This window comes from Vombatus ursinus, unplaced genomic scaffold, assembly GCF_900497805.2.
Source record: "Vombatus ursinus unplaced genomic scaffold, bare-nosed wombat genome assembly UNPS02014867.1, whole genome shotgun sequence".
Classification (NCBI taxonomy): domain Eukaryota; kingdom Metazoa; phylum Chordata; class Mammalia; order Diprotodontia; family Vombatidae; genus Vombatus; species Vombatus ursinus.
In genome coordinates this window covers 2,751,160-2,779,073 of record NW_020954645.1, presented here as the reverse complement: position 1 = coordinate 2,779,073, position 27,914 = coordinate 2,751,160, and the positions used below count along the sequence as shown (strand labels likewise).

The window sequence follows — 27,914 nt, the reverse complement described above, 5'->3', positions numbered from 1 at the left end:
TGGTAGATTACAGGTCTGGAATGAGATATTCATTAGCAGAAATGGCCAACTTTGTTTTGTTTTGCTGAAATTTATGACAAGAGAGTCTTCTATTATCCAGAGAGCATCACATAAAGCATGTACTAAAGAAAAAAAAAATTCATTGTGAAGGGAGCTGGGAGGTCTGTTCAGGAGGTCTGTTTCATAGTGGAGGGAGGACCTGAGCTGGGTCTTAAAGCTTGACAGAGGATTTATTGACGAGGTCAAATATGATGGGATATTCATTTAGCTCAGTGTGATTTGGATAGATACATATGGCACACTTATCAAATCTGCAGGTGACAAAAAGCTGGAAGGGACAGCTAACACAAAAGATGTACAAAGTAAGGATCAAACAGATTTTGAAAACTCTAGAAAGTTGGTTAGCTAAATCAAATAAAATGAAATTTCACAGGGATAAATAGGCTCTGGTGATCTATCTGAGTATTATGTTCAGTTCTTAGTGCTGCATTTCAAGAAGAATACTGATAGTCTAGAGTGTCCAGGGAAAGGTGACCAGGATGGTGAAAACCTCTGAGTTCATTATATATAAGGCCTGATGAAAAGAAAATGGGGATGTTTGGCCTGGAGAAGAGAAGAAAGGTTAGGAATGGGACATGATGTCCATCTTCAAGTATGTGAAGGGCCACCCTATGGAAAAGGGATTGGACTTCTGCTACTTGGCTCTGGAGCGCAGAGAGCAATGTGTGGAAGTTGGAAAGAGACAAATTTAAGGTAGGGAAAAATTTCCTAAAAAGTAAAGAGATCTTAGGGCAGCTAGGTGGTGCACTGGCTAGAGCTCCAGCCTTGGAGTCAGGAGGACCCAAGTTCAAATATGGCCTTATAGACACTTGACACTTACTAGCTGTGTGACCCTGGGCAAGTCACTTAATGCTAACTGCCTCACCAAAAAAAAAAAAAGCAGAGAGATCTCAAAGTAAAACAGGATGCCTCAGCAGATAGTGAATCCTCCTCACTGGATGTCTTCAAGCAAAGGCTAAATAACCACTTATTATAGAGGAAATTCTTCTTTATATGTGGGCTGCCCTAGGTGGCTTCTAAGTTCCCTTCCAACTCTAAAAATCTGTGATTCTCTTTACTTAAATCGAAGACACATAGGGTAACACTTAAGTTTGGCTGCAGCATAAGATTCATGAAAGAAGCCAGTCCAGCTTGCTCTACATAATTGGTCTTTGAGGCAGCATAGTATAAGTGGGGGGAAAATGGGCTTGGAGCCAAAAAATAAAATGAAATCTGGTTCCCATTACGGTTCTGATATAGGCATATCGCAGAGATACTCTGGGTTTGGTTCCAGACCTCTGTAATAAAGCAAATATTGCAACAAAATGAGTCACACAAATTTTTTGGTTTTCCAGTGCATATAAAAGTTACATTTATACTATGTGGTAGTCTAACAATTGTGCAATAGTATTATGTCTAAAAAAGAAAAAAAAATGTAATATCTTATCAGCACCTTAACACTAAAAATGCTAACCAACATCTGAGCCTTTGAGTGAATTGCAATCTTTTTGCTGGTAGAGGGTCTTGCCTTGAGGCTGATGGCTTCTGACTAATCATGGTAGCAGCTGCTGAAGGCTGCGGTGGCTGTGGCAATTTCTTAAAATAAGACAATGATGAAGTTTGCCAGATGGAATGACTTTTCTTTTCACTTGAACACTTAGAGGCCACTGTAGGGTTATTAACTGGCCTGATTACAATATTGTTGTACTTCAGGGAATTAGGAGGCCCAAAGAGAGGGAGAAAGATGGGACTGGTGGGAAGGTAGAGTAGTCAGAAAACACATAACATTTATTAAATTCCTATGGGTGTGATCTGTGGAGCCCCAAAACAATTACAATAGCAATATCAAAGATCACTGATCATAGATCACCATAAGAGGTGTAATAATAATGAAAAAGTCTGAAATGCTGCCAAGAATTTCCAAAATGTAAAACAGAGACACAATGCAAGCACATGCTGTTGGAAAAATGGCACCAATAGACTTGCTCAACACAGGGCTCCCACAAACCTTCAATTTGTAAAAAGCTCAAAACCTGTGAAGCGCAATAAAGTGAAGGACAATAAAACAAAGTTTGCCTGTACTTACTAAGCTGTGTGACTTTAGATTTATCAGCCTCTCTGAGCCTCAGTTTCATTCTCTATAAAATGAATCCCCAGAGCAGCTAATCCATTCAGCTTTAGAACTCGCCCTGGGCTGCCTTGATTGGTGTGCAAAAACTCAACTAGTTCACTATATCAAGGCAGCCTCTGGCCCTAGATCAGATCATGTTTTCACAATTCACCTAGCTGCCTACCCCAGGTATCTTACCATTCATCCTGCTGCCCTTACATGCTCTCTACATTCTCCATCTCTTCCTCTGGGCTTAGTATTAAAATCAATATTATCATATCATTGTTCCTAGAAAGACGAGGTCAACTGAGTATCCTATGAATCAACTCACCAACACTGTGGCTCCCAAACACTCCCTTCCCAGGCCACTAGTTGTACTCGGGGCAATATTAAAGTCTGCAATTTTTTCTCCCAAGACTCTGGTATCCTGTCTTTTTACAGGTGCCTTAAGAATCAAAACCCAGGGGCACCTAGGTGGCGCGGTGGATAGAGCACTGGCTCTGTAGTCTGGAGGACCTGAGTTCAAATCTGGTCTCAGACCAGTCACATGACACTTACTAGCTGTGTGACCCTGGGCAAGTCACTTAACCTCAATTGCCTTGTTAAAAAAAAAAAAAAGAATCAAAATCCACCGTATACCAAGATAAAGTCAAAATGGGTATACGACTTAGACATAATGAGTGATATTATAAGCTAATTAGAGAAGCATGGAATAGTTTACTTGACAGTTCTATGGTAAAGGGAAGAATGTATGACCAAGAAGAGATAAAGTACACTATGGGATGTGAAATAGAAAAAAAATTTTTTTGGCTAGTCATTGGGGTTAAGTGACTTGCCCACGGTCACATAACTAGTAAGTGTCAAGTATCTGAGGCTGGATTTGAACCCAGGTCCTCCTGACTCCATGGCTGGTGCTCTATTCACTGTGCCACCTAGTTGCCCCTAAAATAGATAATTTTGATTACGTTAAGTTAAAAAAGTTTTGTACAAACAAAATCAATGCAGCCAAGATTAGAAGGAAAGCAGAAAACTGGGGGGGGGAATATTAACAGCAAGTTTCTCTGATAAAGGTCTCAGTTCTCAAATATATAGAGAACTGAGTCAAATTTATAAGAATACAAGTCATTCCCCAATTAATAAATTAATAAATGGTCAAAGGACATGAATAGGCAGTTTTCAGATGAAGAAATCAAAGCTCTCTACAGTCATATGAAAAAAATGCTCTAAATCACTACTGATTAGAGAAATTCCAATTAAAACAACTCTGAGATACTATATCACACCTATCAGATGGGCTAACATGACAGAAAAAGAAAATGACAAATATTAGAGGAGAGGTGGGAAAATTGGGACACTAATGCACTATTGGTCGGTTCTGAACTGATCCAACCAATCTGGAGAGCAATTTGGATTATACTCAAAAGGCTATAAAACTGTATATACCCTGTGATCCAGAAATACCACTACTAGGTCTGTATCCCAAGGAGATAAAAAAACAAAAATGAAAAGGACCTATTTATACAAAAATATTTACAGCAGCTTTTTGTGTTGGCAAAGAATTAGAAATTGAGGGGATGCCCATCAACTGTGGAATGGATGAACAAATTGTAGTATATGATTATGATGGAATACTATTATGCTATAAGAAATGATAAGTAGGATGAGCAACTGTGAATGACTTAGCTATTCTCAGCAATACAAGGACATAAGATAAAAAATGCCATCCATCCATCTCCAAAGAAAGAACTGATAGAATCCGCATGCAGACTGAAGCATAACTTTCGTTTTAAATTTTCTTTATTTTTCTTAGTTTTGTTTTGTTATTCTTGGTCTGTGTTTCCTTTTATAACTGGGCTAACATGGAAATATATTTTGCATGACTGCACATGTATAACATATATAAAACTGCTTGCCTTTTCAAGGAGGGGGGAAGGGAAGGAAGGAGAGAATTTAGAACTCAAACATTTTAAAAAACAAATGTCAAAAAATGTTTTTACATGGATATAATAAAATATTAAAGTGCCTGTAGGTTAAAAAAAAAAAACAGACCCAGTGTCTTCAAAACAGTGTTCCTTCTAGCATGAATGTTCTCTGTATGTATCTGGTCTAGTCCAATTGCTCTTACCATAGTTTTCTTTGGTGTCATTTCTACATCCTCAGTTTTTGGTACATTATTTTCATAACAATTTTATAGAGATGCAAAAGAAGATAAATAGCCAGTAACTGCTAATTTCTTAGGGGTTCCTTTGTGAGGTATTAAATACAGGTTTTTTCCCCAGTAACAGCTTAAAAACAAATTGATATCTTTAAAATTGTGTCTCTACTAGCACAAATCTCTTGTATATACTTTTGATTGTTCGAAAGTTTTGATTCAGTTGCCCCTCCCATCTTGGATTTCCTTGGTTCCCTCTGAGACTATTTCCTCTACAGTCTTGCTACACAAACTGATTCAGAAAGTTGTTTCTGGTCTAACAAAATATAATCAATTTCATTTGTTTTGTGATCAATTAGGAACTCAGAGTGTGTGGCATTTGTTGACTTTTCTTGAGTAAGTATTCATGACATGTAGGTGAGCCTTCACTGCCATCTACAAGCCTTTAGGCTCTTGTTTCTTATTCTGGCACCTCTAATTTTTGAGGGAGGCAATTTTTTTAATGCCCACCTGTGCATGAAATTATCAAGTATTAAAACCCATGTTGATTAGGGGTCTCATTAGATTTCTGCAAAATTCTTCTACCTCCTCATCCTTTACCGTCCTGTCACATAAACTGCCATTATTTTAACAGTGGTTCTTTGTAAATGCTTGTTAGGTGAACATGAAATAACCAAATGACCCATGAAATGATGTTTCTTTTTACCTTTAGATGCAAGATAAAATAAGTTTTAAATCAAAAGTATTTCATCCAATATTTATTTGCAAGTCTAAGATAAGTCTCTGAGCCATTAGTTCATTTGGCAGCAGTTTCCTATTCTTTTTTGGTTTTATGACAAGAATGTCAAGAATTCTATAATTTAGTCCTTCCAAGTATTATGTCTACTCATTGGGTCCCTGGATAAGTATGTCATATTCAGAGTTCCATATGTTTGCAGATTTCCTGAAAATTGATTCTTTGCACCCTCTGCCACCATGAAAAGGAGACTGAATAAGAGGTTCATTTTGTATTTTTCTTTTTTCATGGGTTGCTATGGGCAAAGAATTAAATACCAGATGGCCAGCCTAATGGTGATGGATCATTCCATATTAAGCAAGACTGGCTGTCAAGAAACAGCCTGTTGTTACCACTATTTACAAAACCTTTCTATTATGGTTGACTCAACTAGACACTTTGTGCTGTACTGGCATAGCCTTCAAGAATCTAAGGTAACTTTCATACCACAGTGAGGTAGGAATCATAAAAATTTTTCCAAAGTTCTTTGAAATCGAGTCCAAAACCTGGCCTTTTATAGATGAAGAAACAATTGCAGGGACCTCAGGTGGCATACTAAAGGGAGGAAAAGAATAAATATTGATTTGTTCACCAAATCCCAGTATACTGGAATGAAAGGTTGGCAAATTTGAAAGAGAAACTTGGGGGTGGGGGCTTCATTTACACAGTGAACAGAAACTTGTGAAACTTGTTACTCCAGTAGTATAGGCTGAAATCTAAAGAGATTCAACTTACCTGATAGCTCTCTAAGCAGATCTCAGTTCTTTCCTGCCCCTGGTAAAATTTGAGGATTGGCAAACAGGTAAGGAACTAAGCCAAATTTATAAAAATGAGAGCTATTCCCTCACTGACAAATGGTCAAAGTATGTGAACAGGCAGTTTTTAGAAGGAAGCAAAGCTATCAATAGTCATATGGAAAAAGAAGCTCTAAACCATTACTAATTAGAGAAATATAAATTAAATAGAGAAATGTAAATTAAAACAACTCTGAAATACCACCTCACACCTATGAGACTAACATGATAAAAAAAGAAAATGACAAATGCTAGAAAAGGTGTGGAAAAACTGGGACACTAATGCACTGCTGGTGGAGTTGTGAATTGATTCAAGTATGCTGGAAAATAATTTGGAACTACACCCAAAGGGCTGTAACATTATACATACCCTTTGACCCTGAAATACCACTTCTAGGTTTCTATCCCAAAGACATCAAATAAAAGGGAAAAGGACCTATCTGTACAAAAGTATTCACAGCAGCTTTTTTTGTGGTGGCAAAGAATTAGAAATCAAGGGGATGTCCATAAATTGTGGAACGGCTGAACAAATTGTGGTATATGATGGAATACTATTGTATTGTATATTGTGCTATAAGAAATGACAACAGAGATAATTTCAGAAAAACTTGGGAAGACTTACATGAACTCGTCAAAAGGAAAGTGAGTAGAACCAGGAGAACATGTACACAGCTATGGCAATATTATAATGACAATCAATAGTGAAAGACTTAGCTACTCTGATTAAGACAATGACCCAAGACAATTCCAAAGGATCCATGATGAAAATATTATCCAACTCTAGAAAACAGATCAATTCTAAATACAGATTAAAGTATATTTTTTAAACTTATTTTTCTTGTTTGTTTTGGTCTGTATTTTCTTGGACAACATGGCTAATTTGGAAAAAAAAAAGTTTGAGGATTGGATTAAAGTCCCCTTCTATGACCCACAATTTCTACCTTCTCTGTGAAGCTGGGATTTCCTGATTTCCCAATTTCCCTAGCTCATAGTAATATTTTCCTCCTCCATACTTTTGTACTACTCATCTAATGCTCGGCTCATACTACCTGCTCTTTAATTTCTGACATGTGTATCCTATTTTTTTCCCAACTAGCGTATAAATTTCTTGAAGGCTAGATCTGATACTACTACCACAGAACCTGGCACAGAGCCTTACACATAGTAAGTACTCAAGGAGTATCAGCTGATTAGAGAGGGCAATTTCTTCCTAAGCTGTCAGTGTACTAAGCACCCCCTTCCGTTCACACTGGGCCAAGATTTTAGGGAATGTTTGTTGAAAAGCTCAGAGAGTGCTCAGGGCAAGAGAGCCCATAGTTGCCAGTTTAGAATGATATGACATTTTCTTCTGAAGTTACTATCTTAATAAAAGTTACTATGTCAAAGTCACCACTAGAAAGAAATTAGGTAAAATAGTATCAAAATCCTGGAAGATTTGACAAAATCTAGTAGGTACCTTGGACCAAATACTATTTCCTTATTAATCTGAAAAGAGTATATTTAGCTGCCTCAGACGAATTCAAGTTACCTAAACCAGATGACCTACATCCTTGGGCACTGATGAAAAACTGGCATATGACTGCTGAGTCACTGTTGACCATGCCTGAAGAGATTCTGGAGAAAAGGAGAGGTATCATAAGACTTCAGAATGGTAAATGTCTTCATTTTCATAAAAGGGAAGAGAATGAATCCTGTGCACTATAGGCCAATGAGCTTAACTTCAATGCCTGGCAAAATTCTAGAACTTATTACTAGAAGAGCTGGGTAGTGAACATCTAAGAAAGGAAGGAATAGCCTAGTTTTCAAGAGTCTAAGGCTAGCAAACCACCAAGAATAGGTTGCGCCAGAGTAACTTAATTTACTTTTTTGAAAGGGTTACTTACTACAGTGGTAGATCAAGGGAATGCTATATAGTAGTTTCCCTGAATTTTAGCAAACCATATGACAAAATCTATAATGCTACCCATGGAAAAGATAGTGAGGTGTGGACTACGTGGCAGAACAATTTGGTGGATTGGAATTGATTCAATGGCCAAACCCAAAAGTAGTCAGTAATGGTTCCATGTCAATTTGGAAGGTAATCAACAATGGGATGTAATTCAGGTTTGTGTTATTTAACATTGTTATCAGTGACCTGGGTAAACATATGCTTATCAAATTTTTAGATGGCACAAAACTGTAAGGCATAGTTAACACACTGGCTGACAGGTTCAAAAAGACCTTGACAGCCTAGAACTCTTGACTGAATCAATTAAGATGAAAAAGAACAAAGACAAATGTCAAGTTGAAAAACTCTACTTCACAAGTACTATTTAAGATGGAGAGACATAGCTAGGTGGCAGTTTAGCTGGGAAAAAACAAAACAAAACAAAACTTGAGGAGTTTAGCAGACTACAAGCTCAGTATGAGTCAACAATGTGATGTAGCAGCCACAAAAGCTAAAGTGAGCTAAGGTGACATTGAGAGCTGTCCAGGAGTAAGGACATGACAGTCCTACCGCACTCTCTGCTGCTCAGTGCCACAGAACACATCAGTCCTCAGTTCTGTAAGCCACATTTTAGGAAGGGCATCTGAAGCAGGATGACCAGGCTGGTAAAGGACCTCCAGTTCATGTCATATGAAAATCAGCTGAAGAAATTCAGGATGTTCAACCTGAGAAGATTTGAGGGAAATAACAGCTTTCACTATTTGAAGGACTGGCCCACAGAATAAGTAAGTTTAGACTTGTTATGCCTGGCTCCAGAGGACAGAACTAAGAACAATGGGTAGAAGCCACAAAGAAATAAATTTAAGTTTAACTTAAGAAAAAACTTCCTAACAATTAGAGCCATCCAAAAGTAGAATAAGCTGCCCTGAGAAGTGGCTATTTTAAGTCTTCATGAAAAGGCTGGATGGTCAACTATCAGGCATGCTGCAGAAAGGATTCTAGGTCATAACTGGCTTGGCCTAGATGGCATATGAGTTCCTTTCCAATTCTGAGCATCTCTGTCCTCCACCTTCACTCTTCTCACTTTCCATTTTCTCTCTGGTAAATGTCATCCAAGACAGATCTCAAGCCTCAGAGATACACTTCCATACACAAAGGGAAACATATATTTATTTGATATTTCTATCTAGATATCCACATCAACATCTAAAACTGTACCCTATCTAAAACTCCCACCAAAACCAGGTCTCCCTTAGGCCTTCCCTATTCTGTCAATTCACCTTCTCCCAGTCACTCCTCTCAAAACATGGATCATGCTTCACACTGACCTCTCACATCCAGTCAGTTATCAAATCCTCATTTCTCCCTTATATTTAACTCTCAAAGCCATTTTAACTTTTCCATTCCTTTTGCCATTACCCTAGGCTAGGCCTTCATTAATTTACATACAGACCAAACTATAATGAACTTGCATCATACGTGCTTTTAATTTACCACATTCAACTACATGAGAAACAGAGAGACAGAGAAACTGAGACAATGAACACTTTTAAGTAGTTCTAGGGCTTCCACCCTATTCATTCACTCAATGAATAGGGCCCTGGTGGAAGCATGAGATGAGAGATGTTCCCTTAATCTTATTTCCCATATGCCTCTCAGTATGAGCATCTTGACACACTGATTGCGATTCTAGATTTTCCTCTTCATCATAACCATAGTCTAGTCATTCTGCTTAGGATAGTACATCTAATAAAAGGAGTTTAGTAGGTGTTTCTACCATTCCTTGTCTACCAGAAGGCTCCTGCTGTGTTACCTTTAATTTTCTATTTCCTCTCTTGTCTCCTGGTCAAACAGCAATGAGAAATGTGATGACATGTCATGCACCCCTTTGGTAGTTTGATAAAGCCCATGGATCCTTTCTCAGAATTCATTTAAATAAAATACGATTACAAAGGAAACCAATTACACTGAAATACAGTTACCAAAATATATAGGTTTTAAAAGTTCACATGCTGCTAGTTAAGAATCTCTGCTCTAACATAATCACACTTGTGTATGAAGTCCTTTAAAGATTATTTCCCCCTGAATCAGCAGTTTTCCTGTTAAACTTTACCCGTTTTTATTTCCTTCTATTTGAGTATAGATTCCAACTCTTTCTTTCTTTCTTTCTTTTTTTTGGTGAAGCAATTGAGGTTAAGTGACTTGCCCTGGGTCACACAGCTAGTCAGTGTTATGTATGTGAGGACGTATTTGAACTCAGGTCCTCCTGACTCCAGGGCCCGTGCTCTATCCACAACACCACCTAGCTGTACCCTCCAACTCTTTCTTAATGAATAACTTAGGGATAAAGAAAAATAAAATCTATATTCGATTAATTCGATAGCAACCACTTGTGTTAGGACACAGACTGACTTCTTTTAAAGAAACCCTTTTCCAGTTATAACTGCTTACAGATACTGTGCTATACTTCATGAGTGATATAAGAAATTTTCAAGGATAATCTTAACTAAAATGATCATCACCTAAAAATGCTTACTTCAGAACCGAATTATATCATTATGAGCAACACCACTGTATTCCAATAGTTTCTTCATTTATCTGCCTGCCTCCAGTCTCTTCTTGTACCAATTCACCCTGAAACCAGGTCCTTATGTATCTAATCTTTAACTTTATCTCTAAAACCTTCCCTATGCATACTTTTTGCTCAAGTCAAACCAGTAGGACAAGTGAAAGTTAGAGGCAAGGACATTCTAGGCAAGATGAAAAACATGAGTTAAGGCACAAAGGCAGATATCTAAATGGAATGTTTGACATGGTATGAAGGATTCTTAACATCTTTGTATCTCCAGCATCTAGCATTGTGTCCTGTACAATAACAGGCACTCAAATATCTGTTGATAGTGACAAAGATTCTAATGTGACTGAATATGGAGCCAGAGTGGCTACAATTCCTTCTCTGTGGGCTTTTAGCATTCACAAATTCATAACACTCAGAACTGGATTCTCAGTGAATCTGGCTCCCTTGAGCATTGCAGATTTGCCTATTATTAGCACTGTTGACCCCCTTCCCTGGCCCAAAGTGAGATGAAAGGTAAAGCATCTCTTTATCACAGAAAGATAGAGATGAGGACTGACCTGACCTGAGAGTCAAGACATGTGAGTTTAAGTTCTGGTGTTACCACTAACTTACTGTGCAATCCCTCTCTCCCCTCTTTGCTGAGGTGGTAGACTGTGGAATATTCTGTACACTGTCAGACACAGTTAATATAACTAATTATAATTTAAAGTGGGATTATTCAGAGACAATCCAGAGTCTGAACCTAGAGATAAAAAGGAGAGAAGGAAAAGGGCAGATTTCATTGAAGAGAATACAAAGAACTATCCTGCCTTTAAGGACAATATGATCTAAATGGGGATAACACATAAATAAAAAGATAACTTAACAGGGCAAGGTATAAGTACCAAATGAACAGTTCAGATAACAAACACCTCCAGAATTCACTGGAAGGAAAGAGATCTCTGTGGGCTGTGGGCAGAAAATACATCATAAAGAAATGAGATTTTAACTGGGTCTAAAAGGACAGATAGGATCTGGATAGCCACAGATGAGAGGAAAGGAGAAAGGAATGATATGAAAAAAGGCACACAGCCAAGAAAGTACAAGGTTCACATGATGGAAAGTTTGGCTAAAGCAAAGGTTAGGTAAGGGAGTAGTGGAGGAAAGGCCAGAAAGGTAAGTTAAGGCAACTGTCAGACTAAGATATTTTGGGCTTTTACTTTGAAGGCAATGGAAACGAACCACTGCAGTAACAATGATAAGAGTTGTGCTTTAAAAAGGTTAGAATCAGAGAACGTCAGAGATAGAAGGGAGTTTAGAGACAATCTAGTATAGTATTCTCGTATTACAGATAAGTGTGCTGAACCCCAGAGAGATTAAGTGACCTACCTGACATTAAAGAGTTGGGCAGCACTGTACCTGATAGACTGGCATAGGCAGACTACAGCTGGGAGACAAGGCTGGGACAGGCCTAAATTTGTACCACATCACAAAAATGACAATTCTTAGTTGAAAATGGAGGTGCAAACTGAGTTCAGTTTTAGGCTGAATGGATATTACTGGTAATGGGAAAGGTAGGCATGAAGAAAAGTGAACTTTAACCACTAAGACTTCCAGCCTGCTGAATCACTGGTGAAAAGTCACCTGTATTACTCATCTCTTTTAATCTCTGTTCAGTGAAGCAACAAACTGAGTGCCCGCAACTGTCTCCCAATGGATTTCCCCAGATTTTCCTGTAAAATCCTAAACTCAGGAGAGTGTGGTTTTACAGACAATAACTTCCCAAATCACGCCTTATGACATCTCTTCTGTCCTTTGTGGCTAAACTCCTTGAATCCACATAGTACTTTCCACTACCTCAGTCACTTGCCACATTTTGTCTCATACTACGCTTGTCTTGCATTTGTTTAGTCTCAGCTCTTCCCAATAGATAATCTTCAAGTACTTGAGGGGTTGTCAGGTGGAAGAGGAATTTGTTTAGCTCTAGAAAGCATAACTAAGAGCTATAGCTGGAAGTTGCAAAGAGGTGAAGTTAGGCTTGATACGAGAAAGAACTTCCCAACAATTAAAGCTATATAAAAAGAGAGATGGTAGTTCCTTTCTTGTTGGAGGTCTTTCAGAAAAGCCTGTGTGGCCTCTTATTGGGTGTGTTGTAGCAGTGATTTTTTTTCCCCCACCTAGGCAGCCTGGTGGCACAGTGGATAGAGCACTGGGTCTGAGGTCAAGAAGACATGATTGGTGAAGCTAAGCTGGCAGAGTAGAGGCAGCAACCTAGATGAACTCTCTCAATATTCCCCTCCAAACAACTTTTAAAATAGCATGTAAAATTGAATTCTGGAGTGGCAGAGCCAATAAAAGGTCAAGATGAGACATTTTTCCAGCCCAAGATAACTCAGGAGGTTGGTAAGAGAGGTCTGTGTAGGGGTGAGCCTCGAGTGCATGTGGTGGCCACACCAGCAACGGACCTTGGAAGGCGGCTGCAAGAGCAGGGGCTGTGGGAGCTCTCAGTCCAGAAACAGTAAAGGGATTGGACAACTGGTCAGAAAGATGTTTCTGGGGACCCTCTGCTGGCACTGAATGCAGCTGCCACTAATTGGCAACTCTCTTGCTCATAAGCAGTTCTGGGTTGCAGTTCAAGGTAGAGAGGAGCACTTATGGTCAGTCATGAGGGAGCAGGGGCCTTGGTCATAGTTCCAAGGCAGAGAGGAGCATAATTGCTTATTCCTGCAGGGGAGCAGGGGACCTGGACACTGTTTAAGGGCCAAGAGGAGTTCTAGGGCTTGTGGCTACAGGGGATTAGGGGTAAAGACCAGAGCAGAGTGACCATGCCTATCCCCAGACCACACCACGTTGGAAACACTGAAAACTTCCAGACCCCCAGAACTAGCTTTGAAAACAGTAGAGTGAAAAAGTTTGAAGCTTGGGAAAGTGCCTCCCCGACTCCTAGGTGAGCAGAGTCCAACTTTAATAAAGTTCAAAGTCAAAAAATAGGTTGGAACAATGAGCAAACAACAAAAAAAGGACCTGACCATAAAAAGCTATTATGATAGCAGGAAACCAAGGCACAAACTTAGAAGAAGACAACCATGTGAAACAGCTACAAGCAAAACCTCAAAGGAAAAAATACAAATTAGACACAAGCCCAAAAAGAATTCCTGGAAGAACTAAAGAAAGAGATAAGAGTGGTACAGGAAAAACTGGGGAAAGAAATGTATAATGCAAGAAAATTATGAAAAGAGAATTAACAGCTTGGTGAAAGATACAAAAAAATATTGAAGAAAAGAACACCTTAAAAACCAGAACTGGTCAAATGGAAAAAGAAGTACAAAAGCTCACTCATGAAAAGAATTCCTCAAAAATTAGAATTGGGCAAGTGGAAGCTAATGATTCTATCAGACATCAAGAAACAATAAAAACAAAGTCAAAAGAAAGAAAAAATAGAAGAAAATGTGAAATATCTCATCTGAAAAACAACTGATCTGGAAAACAGATCAAGGGAGGTAGTTTAAGAATTACTGTACTACCTGAAAATCATGATCAACGAAAGAGCCTAGACATCATATTTCCAGAAATTATAAAGGAAAACTATCCCAATATCTTAGATACAGAAGATAATATAGACATTGAAAGAATTCACCAATCGCTTCCTGAAAGAGATCCCAAAATGAAAACTCCCAGTTTTATTTTAGCCAAATTTCAGAGCTCCCAGATCAAGGAGAAAATATTGAAAATAGCCAGAAAGAAACAACTGAAATTTCACATAGCCACAATCAGGTTCACACAAGATTAAACAGATTCCACATTAAAGAACTGGGGGGAGGGGGAAGCTGCTAGGAATATTATATTCTGGAAGGCAAAAGGATTACAGTCAAGAATAACCTACCCAGCAAAACAGTGTAATTCTTCAGTGGAAAAGGTGGACATTCAATGAAATAGAGGATTCCTCATGAAAAGACCAGAACTGAATAGAAAATCTGACATTCAAACACAAGACTCAAGAGAAGCATAAAAAGGTAAACATGAAAGAAAAAGCACAAGGGACAAAATAAGGTTAAACTACTTACACTTGTATATGGAAAGATGATGCACATAACTCCTAAGAACTTTAGCATTATTATGGAAGTTAGAAGGAACCTACATTGACAAAGGACACAGGTATGAGTTAAATTGGGAAGATCTCAAAAAAAAATGAAATAGTAAGAAAGAGGGATGCACTGGGGGAAGGGGGGAGAGGAAGAAGGGGGAAATTATCTCACATAAAAGAGGTGTGCAAGTAAGAGTTTTTACAGTAAAGGAAAACATGGGGGGGTGTTATGGGCAACTCTTGAAACTTACTCTTATCATAATTGGATCACAGAGGGAAGAAGATACATATATACAGCACACTCAGGTGGATACAGAAATCAATTTTACCCAAAAGGGAACTAGGAAAGGAAGAGGATAAGAGAAAGGAAAAGGAGGGCAAGTTAACGGAGGCAGTGGTCAGATGAAAAACAGACCTTTGAAGAGGGACAGATAAAAAAAGAGAGAGAAGGATAAACAGGAGAAAACAGGATAGAGGGAAATACACAGTAATCATAACTGTAAATGTAAATGGGATGAACTCACCCACAAAACAGAAGGAGATAGCAGAATGAATTAGAAACCAAAACCCAACAATATGTTGTTTACAACAAACATAACTTGAAACAAAAAAACCACATCCACAGTTTAAAAAAAAAAAAGGGGGGGGTGGGGAGAGAGCAGATCTTTTATGCTTAAGCTGAGGTAAAAAAAAAAAGGGGGTAGCAATCATGATCTCAGACAAAGCAAAAGCAAAAATAAGACTTAATGAAAAATAACTTTGGAAAAAAAAAGACAAAAAAAGAATAACTTTGAGTGAATAAGTCATTATGACTATTATAAATACCCAAATTAACTACAAAGAACATATGAAGGAAGATGCTATCAGAATCCAGAGAAAGAACTGATAAAAAGAAGTATATTTAGAATGATTTTACACATATATATATATTTGTGTCTAATGGTAGCCATCTCTAGGGTGTGGAGGAGAGAAAAAAAAAGAAATTTACATAACTTTATTACATATTTAAAAGGAATAGTAAATTATACATAACAGATTTGCAGATTCATGTGCAATTATCTTTCTTTTATTATACTAAGTTATAGAAACACTTGTTTTATTCCCCAAATTAAAAATAAAATAATTTTTTGTTTTGGTCAGGCAATTGGGGTTAAGTGACTTGCTGAGAGTCACCCATTGTGTCTGAGGTCAAATTTGAACTTAGGACCTCCTGACTCCAGGGCCAGTACTCTATCCACTGAGCCACCCTAGCTGCTTCTAAAATAATTAAAAAAAAATAACTAAAAGAGACAACTAGAGAAACTATGTTTTGCTAAAAGGTAATGAAGTAATATCAAAAAGCCTTTCAGCAAATTTCTCTGATAAAAGCCTCATTTCTCAAATATATAGGGAAACTGAGTCAAATTTATTTTTTTACTTAGTGAATTTGTTTTTCGCACTTAATAGTATTTTATTTTTTTCCAATTACATGTAAAGATAGTTTGACATTCATTTTTGTGATATTTTGAATTCCAAATTTTTCTCCTTCCCTCCCCCCTCCCCAAGACAGCAAGCAATCTGATATAGGTTATACATGTATAATCATGTTAAATATATTTCCACATTAGTCATGTTGTGAAAGAAGAATCAGAGCAAAAGGGAAAAATCATAAGAAAAAACCAAAAAAAATGAAAACAGTATGCTTTGATCTGCATTCAGTTGAGTCAAATTTATTTATTTTTAAAAAAAAAAAAAAAGTCATTCCCCAAATGACAAATGGTCAAAGGATATGAGCAGGCAGTTTTCAGAAGAAGAAATCAGTGCTATTGATAGTCACACAAAAAATGAAAAATAGCCAATGGTCACATGAAAAAACTCTGACTTATTTCTGACTAGAGAAATACAAATTAAAACAACTCTGAGGTATCACCTCACACCTATCAGATTGGCTAACATGAGAAAAAAGGAAAATGAAAAATGCTGGCAGGAAATGTGGAAAAACAAGGACACTAATGCACTGCTGGTGAAGTTGGGAACTGGTCCAACCATTCTGGAGTACAATTTGAAACTATACCCAAAGAGCTATAAAACTGTGCATACCATTTGACCCAGAATATCACTACCAGGTCTGTATCACTAAGAGATCAGAGAAAAAGGAATCAGACCTATACATACAAACATATTTATAGCAGCTCTTTTTGTGGTGACAAAAAATTGGAAATTGAGAGGATGCCCATCAGTTGTGGAATGGCTGAACAAGATGGAATGTTACTGTGCTACATAAGATATGATGAGCAGGATGATTTCAGAAAAATTTGAAAAGACCTATATGAAGTGAAGATCAGAGTGAAGTGAGCAGAAGAGATTACTGTACACAGTTAACAAGCAATATTGTAAAGATGTTCAACTGTGAAAGACTCAGTTACTCTGATAATACAATGATCCAAGATAATTATTAAGGACTCACAATGAAATCCACCTGCAGAGAGAGAACTGATGAACTCAGTGCAAACCGAAGCTTAATTTTTCACTTTATCTTTCTTGCTTTTTGTGTGTGTGGCATGGCTACTGTAGAAATATGTTTTGCATGATTTCACATACATGATATCATATTGCTTGCCTTCTCAATGATTGGGAAGGGGTTGGAGGGAGAGAATTTGGAACACAAAATTTTTTTAAAGGCTACAAGATAATAAATTAAAAAAATTTTTTTAGACATAAGTTTACAGACACATCTAGGCTGTGTAACCCTGGGAAAGTCATTTAACCCGTCTGCTTCAGTTTCCTCAATTACTAATTAGGGTAATAACATCACCAACCTCCCAGGATTGTAAGGATCAAAGGAGATACCTGTAAAGTGCTTAGTACAGTGCCTGGCACAGAACAGGCGCTTAATAAATGCTTACTGTCTTCCATTTCCTTCCCCCCACTTCAGGAATGGGTTGAACTAGATGGCTGCTGAACTCTGTGATTCAGGAGCTATATTTTTATTTCTCTTTCTATCCTAACAGTGTCTAACAGTACTCTGTACACAGAAGATATGGAACAAGTATTTGTCTAGCCGAATTGTAACATCTAAGGGAATCTAAGCCGAATTGTAACAACTTCTAAGGGAAAATGCACTGAGAATTCCAACTCGGAATGCAAAGAACAAATATTTTCCCAATGCATCCACCCAGCAAAAAAGAAAAAGGGACTCCTTTAGCACCAAACTTCTAGTGGTAGCTTCAGTGTCCAGGGAGGCAGGGAGAGGAATAAGGGACAAAAACAAGGCTACATGAGTTTGTACAGTTGAGGTGGAGGAAGAGATAACAAAAACTCATTTATACAGTGCTTTAACATTTACAAAGGGCTTTTCTTCACAACAACCCTAGGGGGTAGGTAGTATAACTATCTTTATTTTACAGATGAGGAAACTGAGGCTTACAGTACAAAAGGCAACTTGTCTCAGATCAAATATAGAAAACTTCAGAGACAGGATGAGAATCAGGTTTTTGTTTTTTCTTAAGGCAACTGGGGTCAAGTGACTTGCCCAGGGTCACACAGCTAGTAAGTGTCAAGTGTTTGGTCTGAGGCTGGATTTGAACTCAGGTCCTCCTGACTTCAGGGCTGGTGCTCTATCCACTGTGCCACCTAGCTGCCCTCAGAATTCAGGTTTTTTGACTCCAATTTCAATATTCTTTCCACTACACATGAAGAAAAGATCATAGGTCGAGGGAGAGATATAGGTTAGAGAGATGAGAAATCAAGGGTGTAGAAGGCATCTTTGTCAACAGATAGCTCTTGGGCTGGTGAAAGATGAGATGGCTGAGGAAACAAAGGTTCAATCTTATGAGAATATCAATTTATTAAGCAATCCATACCCAACAAACTGGGACCAAATCTCCTCACCTTAGGCCTGGACCTTGAATACAAGGGGAGATAGATCTTTATTAAAAATTAATTAATTACTAAAAATAATTAATCAAATAGACCAATTAATTAAAAGGGAAACAATACATTAGGTAATCTGATATCTAACTAGATGAAAGAGTTGGTACTTTCCAAGTTGGGAGGGAGAAACAGAACAAGTGAAATTCCCTGAATTCAGAAAAAACGGGCCATCTCACTCCCCTCAAGTGTCTGTAAACAATCAGAGGAACATGGAAACCATAACTGATTGATCAGTATAGGACCAATTTTATGATAAGACATATGGGTTGCTTGAGACATATAATTGTGAGAAAACTCCTTGTATCAGTCTTTGGATCTGACCAGATTTCTGGTCAGCATAACCTAGGTCCTAAGCTGCAAGTAGAGGTGGTCCAGCTTCCTAGACACACAGACCTAAGTTCAAACAATACAATAAGGTTTTCTCCCAATTCTCACAACTGAATAAAGTTTTCTCACTAGACAGAATTTGGACTAGACCCATAACTGAATGGGAACTGAGCAGAACTGAGTCACAAGATGGAGTCAGCATGGTTCACTCAATTCCCACAACTAACCACTTGCTGTCCTAATCCCCTCAATTCCTCCCCTCTTCAGATATAAAGGTTAAAGGGAAGAAGAAAAACCCTGAAAGCTCATGCAACTGGCTGGACCGGTTCTTCATACACAACATAAGTAGATAAATTGGGCAAATTGAAGAAGGAAATGTCAATCTACATACTGCTTCTTATTTTGAATGAATTTTTACAAATATCACATTTTAAACTCTACAACAAATAGTATCTTTTCCATCTCCACAGAAAACAAAAGCTTAAATCAGGGAAATTCTAATCCTAAAGTATCTATCTTTTCCTCTCCCCCACACCCCCAAAAATATCCCTACTGGCTACCACCCACCTCATGGCACTTCTTAAACTGTGGGTCACAACCCCATTACCCACAGTTTAAAAAGCACTGAATAGGTCAAGAGTGGAAAAAGTTTAAGAAGCCCTGCTCTAGCATAAGAAGGAAAGTTCTCAGCCTGGCATTTAAAGCCCTCCCATTTGGTTCCCCATCATCTTTCTGGTATTAATTCATATTGCTCCCCTGCATCTATTCTCATTCCAGACAAACTGGCTTACTGTTTTCCTTATAAAGCATTCCATCTCCTTCCTCCATGACTTTCCAGAAGTGGTCCACTTGTCTGATATACATGCCCTTCTTCACCTGTTAGGAAAGAGCCCTATTTTCCTTTAAAAGCACCACTTAGGGGGCAGCTAGGTAGCACAGTGGATAGAGCACTGGCCCTGAAGTCAGGAGGACCTGAGTTCAAATCCGGCCTCAGACCAAACACTTGACATGTACTAGCTGTGTGACCTTGGGCAAGTCACTTAACCCCAACTGTCTCACAAAAAATAAAATAAAATAAAATAAAAGCACCACTTAAGTGTTACCTCCCACAAAACCAGTCCTCTCTTCTCTTGAGATTACTTTGTATATGCATTGCATTTACCCGTTTGTGCACATACTGTATCCTTCCCAGTACAATGGGAGCTCAATGAAGGCAGGGAATGTTTCTTTTTGAGTTTAGAAACACAATATCCAATACAGTGTCTTGCAACTAGTAGGTACTTTATAAATGCTGAATTTAACTGAAACAAAGAAAAAGTTCAGTCTGAAAAGATAGCCTCTGCTCCTTACAAAGCCCCATATACCATCAATTTAAAAAAACTGACAAGTAACTTGTTTTCTATAAAGGTGCAGTCTCTGCCCCAGGAGATTTCAGCTGAGCCAGATTTGGAAAAATCATACTTCACTTGTATACCAGAAAATGACAAAAGTTCAGAGGCAGAGTTTGTCCTTTTGTGGTTTCTGAAGGGAGCAGTGTTCCATTCTAGAGTTCCACAGACTTCTGTCAAGGCGATGTCTGGATTCCAGACATCTATGCTCACTCTACATACCTTACCACAACTGACTTGTGGCTGATTAACTCCTCTCAATACTCTTCCCTACTCCCTTTCCCCAGCTCCTTCCTGGGCACTCAAACACTTCTGAGAGTGACAAAAACCCGAATTCACCATACTTCATATCACTGAATTCTGTGCAATGTGAAAGGCACTCCCCTTCTTACAGTACCTAATCTGCCTTTCTTTGAGGTGTTGTTGCAAACCTAGACTATGAGCCTTAGAAGTGGGATTTTTCTGATAGCTATGGCATCACTGAAGTTCACTCACTGTTTATTAACAACAACTAACATTTATATAGTGCTTTAAGGTTTGAAAGATACTTTAGATACATTATTTCATTTGCTACAACAATTCTGCAAGGTAAGCACTACAGGTATTATATCCATTTTACAGATGAGGAAACTGAGGCCCAGAAAGGTTAAGTGACTTGTCCAATGTCACAAAGGTAGTAAACAGAGTCAGGATTCAAACCCAGGTCTCTTGGCTCCAAATCCAGTGTTCTTTATATTACACCAGGCTATGTCTCATTAGAAATAATAAATCAATTGTGAAAGAGTAACTCTGATCAATACAATGATTCACTAAAATTCCAAAGGACTTATGATAAAAAATGTTCTCCCCCTCCATACAGAAAACTGATGGGCTCAGAGTAGACTGAAGTATTATTTAAAAAATTTATTTTTTTCAGAACATAGTTCATGTAGAAATGTTTTGCATCACTTCACATGTATATTGTATTTATAGCCCTCTCAATGAAAGGGGGAGGAGGTATAGGGAGGAAGAGAATTTGGAACTGAAAATAAAATAATTTTTTCTTTAAATAATGATACCTCAAAAGGTACTGCTAAACAAGACTTGTTTCTTTTTGGTTTGTGGAGGAAGTAGGTAAAGGAATCTTCATGATACTTCCATCCTAGAGTACCTAGATCCCTTGACTAGCTGTGAAATGACAGGGCTAGGAGGACTGGAGGATTGGCAGGCTCAACAATTTGAACGAAATACAATTAAGTATCCCTTCCCCCCACTAAAGTCCTACTCTAATACCTCACTGGGTACAGGTCACCCTGAGATCTACAAATCTGTACCAGTATTAACAAGCTCTGGCATGTCCACCAAGGAGAGAAATGTGGTCACAATGGTATTGTGTATGTCCCTATAGTCTAAATTCAGAAAGGTATATTGTTAGAAGACTGGTGAATTTTTTTTTTTTTAAGGCAATTGGGATTAAGTAACTTGCCCACCGTCACACAGCTAGTAAGTATCAAGTGTTTGGTTTGGGCTGAGGCCACAATTGAACTCAGGTCCTCCTGACTTCAGGGTCAGTGCTCTACCCACTGAGTCACCTAGCTGCCCCAGACTGGTGAATTTTTGACCACAGCAACTGAAAAAGGACCATCTGAAAGCGTTCACACCATTGAAACCACAGATTCTTAACATATTCTTTTAATGTGTCATAAATATTTATGTCACATGAGGATTAGTTGAGATTTCTCTACCCTAGAGAAGACTGGGAGAGATATGATAGCTGTATTTAAGTACTTGAAGGACTTGTTCTCTTTTGCACCATGAAGCAGAAACAGGAGCTGCAGGTGTAAATTTATAAGGAAAAACTTCCTAATAATAAGCACTCTCTAAAAATGGAATAAGCTGTCTTGGAGAATAGTGGATATTTCCTACCCTCTACCCACTCCCACCCCACAACTGTAGAGAAAAAATGTAAAGCACTAGAAAGATCAGAGCACCTTGTCAATGTTAAGGAGTGAATATCAAGTAACTAGCTAAAGAGTTCTCAAGAGATCATTTAATCCACTACCCCCTCCCCCATATACCTGTAGATGGTAATGCATCTCATTCCAGACAGAGCATCACTGCCAGTCCATTCTCTACAGAAGGAGGAAATAACTGATGTAAAGAGAAAAGGCCTGGATTGGAATGCTGGCCCTGCTACCTGCCACCTGACAGATCTCAGCAGAGGCATTCCACAACACTGCTTCCTCCCTTATATGATGGTGATAATACACCATCTAAAACCCATCTGCAGACTCTGGAAAGACATGGGTGGAGCAGCCAGTTTCCATCACGTCCCTATTCCCAGCTAGCTAAACTAGAGAATTAGGGAAACTTTCCCTTGGGTGAGATCCAGGACTGTCTCTTGGTTAATCTGAATTATCTTGCTCCCAATTCCAAAGCTCCTTCACTCCGTATTATCTAGTATACATTCCCCTATGCATCCCTTCTCTGATTTCTGTTTTGCTATGATATGGATTAATGGGTTACTTTGCTTTCAAAAAAAAATAATAAAATAAAACACACCTGCTTTGCACACCTTAAAGTACTTTGTTAGGGCAAGCTTTTGTTTTATATTAAAAAAAATTTAGACCACAATGATTTCTCTCTCTCTCTTTCTCAGTACTAAAAAATAATGTGGTACAGCAGAAAGAATAGTGGATTTGGAAAGAGGCCTACATTCAAATTGTAGCTCTCCTAATGGCTCCCTTTGAAATGCAGGGGAAGTTAACTCTACCTGTCCAGGCTCAGTTTTGGCTGTAAAATGAAAGAGTTGGACTAAGTCAGGAGTTCTTAACTTCGGAACATTTAAAAAAATTATTCTGATAATTATTTGGTTTCCTTTGCAATTCTATTTTATTTCACACATTTAAAAATACAGTTCTGAGAAGGGGTTCGTATCCTTCTGTCAAAGGAGATTGCAACAGCCTCTGTTGGATCTGCCTGCTTCAATTCTCTCCCCACCCCAATCATTCTCCAATCAGCCACTAAAGTGATTTTCCTAAAGCACACATCTGATCATGTTACCCCTCTACTCAAAAACTTCAGTAGCTTCTTATCACATCCAGGATCAAATACAATGTGCTCTATTTGTCATTCAAAGTCCATCATAACCTAATTCCTTCCTACCTTTCCAATCTTCTTACACCTTACCCGCCAACACCTCAATCCTGTGGCATTGGCCCCTCCTGGCTGTTCCATGAACAAGAAACTCCATTTATCAGCTGCGGGTGTTCTCTCTAGCTGTTTCCCATGTCTGGAACTCTCTCCTTCCTTTACTTGGGCTAATGATTTCCCTGGCTTCCTTTAAGTCCCAACAAACATGCCAACTTCTACCGGACACCTTCTCCGATCCCCTTTAATTCCAGTGCCTTCCCTCTGTTAATTATCTCGTATTTATCTTGTATATAACTTGCTTTTTATATATTTATTTCCATGTTTCCATTAGACTGTAAGCTCCCTGAGGTCAGGGACTGTCTTTTGCTTCTCTTTGTATTCTCAGTACCTGGCAGAGAGTAGGCACTTGACAAATGTTTATTGATTGATTGAACATCACACGAAAATTAGATAGCTAGATGGTAGAATGCTGTAACTGGAGTCAGAAAGACATGATTTCAAATCCTGTCGCAGACCCTTAATCACTATGATCCTGGGCCTCAATGACTTTCTTCCAACCTCACTTTTCTCATCTGTAAAATGGGGATATTAACAGCACCTACTTCACAGGATTGCTGTGAGGATCAAACAATCAAGTAAAGCGCTTTGAAAAACTTAAAGTGCTATATAAATGTTAGCTCTTAATAACAATCATAAATAGTTAAGAACTCTAGTCTCTTTTGGCCCTAGTGCCCCAAGTAATAGGAAAAAGGTTCTAAAATCTCCTTTTGTACAGAGGAAGAGAAAGTTCTAAAAGGGGGGCGGGGGCGGGAAAGGAGGGAAAAACACCGGGAAAAGAAAGCGTGATAACTAGGAGCGGAACGGTCTGGAAGGATACGGTGTTTAATTAAATGAGGGAGGTTCTAAGAGCTTTAAGAGAAACCTCACAGATCATCAAGTAACAGGATCAGAGACTTCGAGCTAGAAGGCGCCTGAGAGTCTATCATCGTGCAGAGGCTCCCTAAACATCAAGTGACTCTTGCACAGGTGACTCTTGCACAGGACACCCAGGTAGGGCAGGGGTTCAAACCAAGACCCCTGGATCCCAAAGGCAAGGCTCTTTCCGCTGCACCCTGCTGATGACAGGATTTCGAAATGGAAGGGCGCTGCCCTGTCATTTCCACTTTCTGAGCCTTGGTTTACCCAACTGTAAAAGGGGCGGGTCGACCTCTAGTATCTCCGGGAGAGCTCCCCACTCTAGGTCTGCCAAGGCGAGGCCGGCGGAGCCAAAGGCAGAACCAAAGGCAGAACCTCGAGAGGACCGGCGGCCCGCGGGAGGGTCCGGCTCAGCCGGGGCCCGAGCGGGAGAGGGGCGGCGAGAAGCGCTGCCTGCGGTGACCGAAGCGGGCCTTCCGGGGCTCTTCGAGACCCGCGGGCGGGGGCGGGGGCGCGGCCTCGGCCTCGGCCTCTCACCTTCCTCACGGCCGGCTGGAAGTTGAAGTCGCCGGCCTCCTTCAGGTCCAGCCAGATCATGGGCATGCGAGGCACGGCCTCCATGGCGGGTCCGGGTCGGGGACCACTGCCGTCGGGGGTCGGGGTGGGAGGTAGAGGGGTTGGGTTGGGGAGGGAGGTGCCAGTCACTGACTGGAGACCCCACCCGCCCGCCTCTGCCTCGAGCCGAGCCCAGACGAGCTCAGGCGAGCCGAAGCCAGCCGCACCACTCCCCACCCCTCCACGCCACGCCGGAAGTCATGCGGAAAAGAAGAGGAAAGCGTGCTCGCTGTGCCAGCTGGGAGATGTAGTCTTCGTTGACTTCCGCCAATGCCTTCGCAGAGCGCATGCTCCGGCCTGACCGGTCCGCTGGGCCCCGCCCCGGTGACAGGCTCGTATGCTAGAGGAGTCGCGGGCAGAGTCTCCCCATCTGAAGGGCCACGCCCCGTGATCATATGCCAGACAAGTGGTCATCCAGCCTGTGCCCCTTAAAGGGAGGGCTCACCATCTCTGAGCAGCCCATTCCAAGCCTCAAAATTGCGTCTTTACAACTTCTGCCCGTTATTACTTCCAGCTCCGTCTTCTGGAGCTGAACACAACAAATCTATTCCCTCTGCCACAGAACAGCTCTTCAAATACCTGCAGGGCTGTCTGTCCATCTCTGGGCCCCAGGCGCTCTGTCTGGCTGTCCCCCATGCCTGGAATACTCTCCCTCCTTCACTCTTAACTGCTGACCTCCCTGGCTTCCTTTTTTATTTTTTTTTATTTCATTTTTTTTGTCCCAACAAAATTTCCACCTCCTACATGAATCCTTCCCCAACCTCCCTTAATTACAGGGCCTTCCTTCTGTTAACCATTTCCTATGCTGTATATATAACTTGCTTTGTGTATATTCCTTTGCATCTTGTCTCCCCAATTAGATTGTAAGCTCATTGAGGGCAGAGACTGGCCTCTTTTTCTACCCCCAACACTTAGCACAGTGCTATGAAGGCACATAGAAGGTGCTTAATTTTAATTTATTGAATTTATTTTTATAAATAGATATAATTTATTGAATTGAAATGTCCCACTTGAGTCATCTCCAGGATAAAGCTTCTGTAGTTCCTTTAAACAATTTTCATATGACATGGACTCATAAGGCCTTTCGCTTTTCTGGTGGTCCTTCTCTGTTTACTCTTCAAAGTACCCCATATTTTCCAGATCTAGTGTCCAGGATTTTTCTAGAGATAATCCAGTATTATCAATGTCCTTCTTAAACTGTGGCACTGGAAACTGAACATAATTAGACAGGTATGGTCTGACCAAGGTGAATATAGAGGGAGTTTTCCTCACCCTTATTCTAGGAGAATCAAGGAAAAGGTGTCCACTGAGCTGTGCTTTTGAAGGAAACTTGGGATTCTACAAAGTGAAGGTGCAAAGGGGTACATTTTAGTGTAACATGGTTTGACTCTGGCCCCACTGTCTGAAGGCCAGGCCTGTAACATTTTACTCCCCCAACAATATTCTCTAGTACTCTGAGGGATTTGGGGAGTCTCTTTTCTATGCTATTAGTTTGAATCCCTACTGATTGTATTCCCCCAATTTTAGAGTCCCAATGACTAACACTCCATTTCCATTTAGGCACTTAACATTGGATAAAGTTTTACAAAAGGTCTACTCCAAAGATATAGCAAAGACAAACATAAAGACATTGCCCCACAACATTTCAAGAACATAATTCCCCCTTACATCACTTAGATCTCTGGGGAGGGTAAAGGGATTAAGTTCCCTTCCTACTTAGTAGTAGTGCCACCAAGTATGAGTCCAAAGCTTCACTGGGTTAGCATCCCCTGACCTTTGTACCTCATGGGTTTCCTGCTGGGCTGGCTGCAATGCTTACCTGGCTTCTTGGACTCCCAGATTCCTGTAGTTTGATCTACTTGGGGAGAGACTCCACTGTCTGTACTTAGAATGGAAAAGGATTAAGGAAAAGGCCAAAACCACAAGCCTATTTTTTGGACCCATATGGCTAAAAGTGGGAGAAGATGGAGAAAGAGAGGAAGGAAGCCTTACAGCCTTTCACCTTTACTGCGTGCTCTCACCTACTCTGAATAAAAGAGCACTTTATGCTCAGCAGTGCAGGGGGAAAATATGAGACTATCAGGCAGCTTTAGACAATTCCAGCTATACAGACAATGGGAAAAGGCTACAAACAACCATGTGGTCAGCCAAAGTAGAATGTCCGCAATGTGCCAGTCCTCCAGTCTCCCAGAAGCAGATCCCTTTGTGTGTCTTCCATGTGAGGGATGCCATCTTAGGTGATATGGGCTTGCACCAAATCCCATTCTACTAAACATTGGAGATTCCCCCTTGTAAAGGCATGGAAATGGGAAATGGAATGACGATGAGTATCTTTCTCACAGTGGTTATGTGAGACTCAAGTATATGTAAAATGTTCTGCAAACTTTAAGGCATTATATAAATAAACTATCATTATCCTCATTATCATTATCATCTTCCTCCTCCTCGTCCTCATCATCACCAATATCATTATCATCCCTCTTCCTCCTCTGCATCATTATTATCATCATCATCATTACTATCATCATCATAATTATGAACTCTTATAGGGCAGGGTCTTTGTCATTTTTCATAGCCAAAGAGACTGTTAGATATAGAAGGAATCTTAGAGTTCATCTAAGCTAATTCTTTTATAGATAAATCGATGGAGAGAAGTAGAGTGAAATGATTTGCCCAGTGTCATACAGCTAGAAATCTTGTCACATCACAATGTTACCTCTTTGTATACCTAGTTCCTAGCACAAGGCCATGTATACTTAAAAAGTGTTGGTTGAATTAAATTAACCTTTTCTTCCCTGTCAAAGCAATGAATGGGACCCTAGACCTGCCTTTCTCCACATGTTCACTGCTGGACACATTTTTTTTTTTAAGGGAGCAAGACAAAAAGATACCAATGATTTTATTTGAAAATATTTCCTTTTATTAAGTTGATTGTCAATTGTGTGATTGGTGAGATAACAACAAAAAAGTAAATGGTGACAGAAGCTTCTGACCTGGACTGTTGCTATGCAAGGGAACACTTCTTTATGCTATCGCACGTTATTCAACTCAAAAATCATTCTTCAGATTCTCAGGTTGCCATGCATCACTTCACACCTTGGCAAAGGCACACCCTATTTCCCACTCACTCAGTCCAACAACTGGGATATATGCTCTAGTGTTATGGGGTGGGAAGGAGTTTCCCACA

General features: G+C 39.6%; 1 protein-coding gene across 1 annotated transcript in view; it reads right to left on the bottom strand.

The window, feature by feature from the left end:
• PTPN23 (protein tyrosine phosphatase, non-receptor type 23) overlaps positions 1-24,823 on the bottom strand; it is a 44,984-nt gene extending 20,161 nt beyond the window's left edge. The window contains exon 1 of the mRNA XM_027842148.1: positions 24,650-24,823. Coding sequence (XP_027697949.1) covers positions 24,650-24,733 — 84 coding nt within the window. The 5' untranslated portion in view covers positions 24,734-24,823. The remainder of the gene's footprint in view (positions 1-24,649) is intronic.
• Positions 24,824-27,914: the final 3,091 nt, after the last annotated feature.